The sequence below is a fragment of the Cibotium barometz genome, chromosome 39 (assembly GCF_041138505.1).
Source record: "Cibotium barometz isolate CiBa-2024 chromosome 39, ASM4113850v1, whole genome shotgun sequence".
NCBI classification, from domain to species: Eukaryota; Viridiplantae; Streptophyta; class Polypodiopsida; order Cyatheales; family Cibotiaceae; genus Cibotium; species Cibotium barometz.
This window is the reverse complement of record NC_141084.1, coordinates 4,749,768-4,752,931: the sequence shown is the minus strand read 5'-3', so window position 1 is coordinate 4,752,931 and position 3,164 is coordinate 4,749,768. Positions and strand designations below refer to the sequence as shown.

The 3,164-nt window shown below is 43.6% G+C and overlaps 1 protein-coding gene across 1 annotated transcript; it reads right to left on the bottom strand.

Annotated features, from left to right (window-relative positions):
* Nucleotides 1-709: 709 nt before the first annotated feature.
* Nucleotides 710-2,229, bottom strand: LOC147615632 (uncharacterized). The gene is made up of 2 exons (XM_086777952.1): nucleotides 1,985-2,229; nucleotides 710-1,212 (listed from the first exon to the last, which is right to left on the bottom strand). The coding sequence occupies exons 1-2, from the start codon at nucleotides 2,078-2,080 to the stop codon at nucleotides 892-894; spliced, it is 417 nt and encodes a 138-aa protein (XP_086634078.1). The 5' UTR covers nucleotides 2,081-2,229; the 3' UTR covers nucleotides 710-891.
* Between the last annotated feature and the right edge of the window lie 935 nt (nucleotides 2,230-3,164).

Sequence of the window (3,164 nt, the reverse complement as noted above, 5' to 3'; positions counted from 1 at the left end):
TTGGAATGCCTTCTCCCATTATTCCCAAGTGGGTTATTGTGGCTTCCTCTATTGAGCATAGTAAGCATTTGTGTCCCTAGTATCAGCAACACACACAATATCGAGGCCGTCACTCTCTTTGTGCTTGGATTGGTTGGTTAGGCCTTGGGCATTGTGTGGTTTTACATGTTGGTCTTCCTCAGGATCCTTTGCCTCTATGTGCATTGTGTCTGCGAGGATGTCTACTAAGAGATTCAGTCTAACCTTTTTGACGTTGTATTCTACCTTGATCATTGATGTGTTGGGAGTCAATTGGCTACAACTAGGACTATCATTGACAAATGTACATAAGTCTTCATGAACTTTGACAATACTTGATTTGTGTTGGGATTCCACACATGATAGCTCAAGGTATTTAAGTTTTAACCATCAGAAATGCAAGTGTTGTTGTTGGCTCTCCAACTTGTGTGGGTGTTTTATCTAATGATTAACTATTAATTTACTTGAGTGGTATGTTATGCCATGTGTGTGACTGTCCATGTATGGACGACCAACCATGTGTCAAGTTGCCATCTGATAACATAATTAGCATTTCCAAGTAGAACGATGCCTTTCTTTATCATCACGACGTCTCCATCACGATGTCTAGGCAAGCAAAGAGTCCGCAAGAGATGGAGAGAAAAGCTCTAGCAGAGCAAACAAGCGAACTAGAGAGAGCCAAGACATCAAAGGTAAGAAACACACAACCCCACCCTAGAATAGAATTAAATAAATCATTATAATGCACAAGGATATTGTTCTTGACGCGCGTCCACATTGAAGCCTTCGATTTCCACCAGGTGTACAGATTAACGGTGTGGGGCCTGGCGCTTTTTCCTCTTTCCCAAACGTAACACGCTAGACGCCGGGAATCTAGACACAGGCCCACGTGAGCTGCCCAAAGATGTTCGCGATGCAGTTGTCGAGATCGAGGCTGGTTGAAATTAGGGTACCGGCAGTGTCGGAGCAGTCGGCGGAGAGCTCGTTGGAACCGCTTAGGACGATGCTCTGGCAGGTGGCCGAGAAGGCGCCGCTGTCGCTGCTGCACTCGAGGCTGCCGTTGTTGTTCGTGATGTGTTCATCCAGGTCGAGCGAAGAGGTTTCGAAGCCACCCTGCCCGTTTCCGCACGACGCTTGCACGTCCGTCCCTACAATCTCCACGTTGTTGCACGTCTGCGAGAAGGCGCCGGAACACTGCAATCATCAATATCATTAAAGCAGCTATAAGTGCTGTCATCAGCTCAATAGCTCTAGCCTCCAGCTTAATGTAATTTGTCGGAACCATAATCGTCAAATTTATTTAAAATATGGCATGCCGTAAACCAGCAGCTCATATATCGGATCGGATCATACATGGTGCTTAAGTGCATCTAACCATATATACATATATGATGACAGCATCGAAGTGCAAAGATGGTCCAGACAGACTCCATATGTATGACGGCAAAGAGCACTAGGACCTAAATGGACCCTAGATCGGGAATGGTTGAGTGGGGACCCTTAGGTCGTCGCGAATGGTTGCTTAATTACATGAGAGTTCTACCTAGTACCTTCAATGCGAGCGTGTGTGTGTGTGTGTGAGAGAGAGAGAGAGAGAGAGAGACGCAGATTTTCTTGTTCTACCGCCAATGTAGGAGAGAGAGGGGGAGAGGGGGAGAGGTACGCGTGCATTTATGAGTCTCACCCTCACTCAATGAGAACAGATCATGTTACCCCCCCCCCCATTATGTGACGAGCATCTGTGCTTGTGAGAGAGTGTGAGAACGAACAACACGGCCCTCAAAATGAGAGAGAGAGAGAGACAGAGAGAGAGCGCGCGCCTACCTTCAATTTAAGAGAGGCAACACGCGATTGAGATCCATAGTAGAGTGTTAATAGAGACGCCCCTTCGATGGATGTGCTGTTTATATAATATTGTACAAATCTGCTGTTAATGAGTTTAATACAGTCTGAGGTGATAACGTACCCCTTCGACGCCGGGCAAGCAGCAGCTGAGGAAAACCACAAGCACCACAAGTAACACACTTCTATGGCCATCTTTGGGGAAGGAGGAGGCAGCCATGGGTAGAGCGCACCTTCTCGATCAATCTCTACCGCGAAACAATCAGGAAAAAAACCGGGGACAGCCAAAGTGTTGAAGCTCTGTGAGATGAACCCTGGAGGTTTGGTTTTTCACCTATACTTTGAAAAAGTTTGTTTACACTCTCGAGCACTGAAAGGAGCTCCTCGTGGTCAAACAATAATGAAAACACTTTTTTCCCTTTAAAATAGTCATTTTGAGTGGTGGTTACCCCAAACTTGAAAGGAAAGATATCTCTACTCTGTCAAGGTTGCTTTTTGAACTTATATCTTACTCTGCCAAGGTTTCTTTTTGAACTTTCAAGTCCATTTTTTCCTGTGTAAAATACAATCATTTATTTTGAGTGGTGATGGTTAGCCTTTAAAAAATCATACTTATTGCCCCAAAAGATATTTCTACTCTGCCAGTGGTGAAATTTGAAGCCTTAGGGAATAAGTAACATGTTATATCACCCATCTTCCATGGGTAGTCACCCATCTTGCGCGGGTAGGAGCCTACCCCTCCTCAAACTTTCAGATTGAGTATAATATATAGAGATTTTGATTTCAGATCCAACCCTATAACCCAGACCAATAGTTAAAATATGGACCAAGAAAGGGGATGTTTTGGAGAGACAGTCTCCCAACGGTTGCACAACTGAAGCTATGAATACAACTGGGATATCAGATTTCCTAGGACCTATCATCTTCCAACACAAAGGAGGACTACCGGAGTTTAATATGTAGTTTATTACTTAACATGGAGATGTAGAGTTTGTGGATGAACTTGGAATATAAAACTATTGTTCCCCAAAAAAAAGAGATATATAGAGAAGAGAAGGCCAATAAGGCCACTATTCTGAAAATTTCTCTAGTTTATGGCCTTGAAATTGAAGGTTAAGTAAGATAGGCCTTCAAATTTCAACCCTCACCTCTTTAATCGGTGAACGAATCATACGTATAATGAGATGGGACAACCCTTGCAGTCTAGTTAGTCGTATGATCAGTGCTCATAAAAAAAACATTATTTCTAGCTCAAAATGATGAGATTTGTAGGTTTTATAACTAACACAACGGTAAAAGTTACC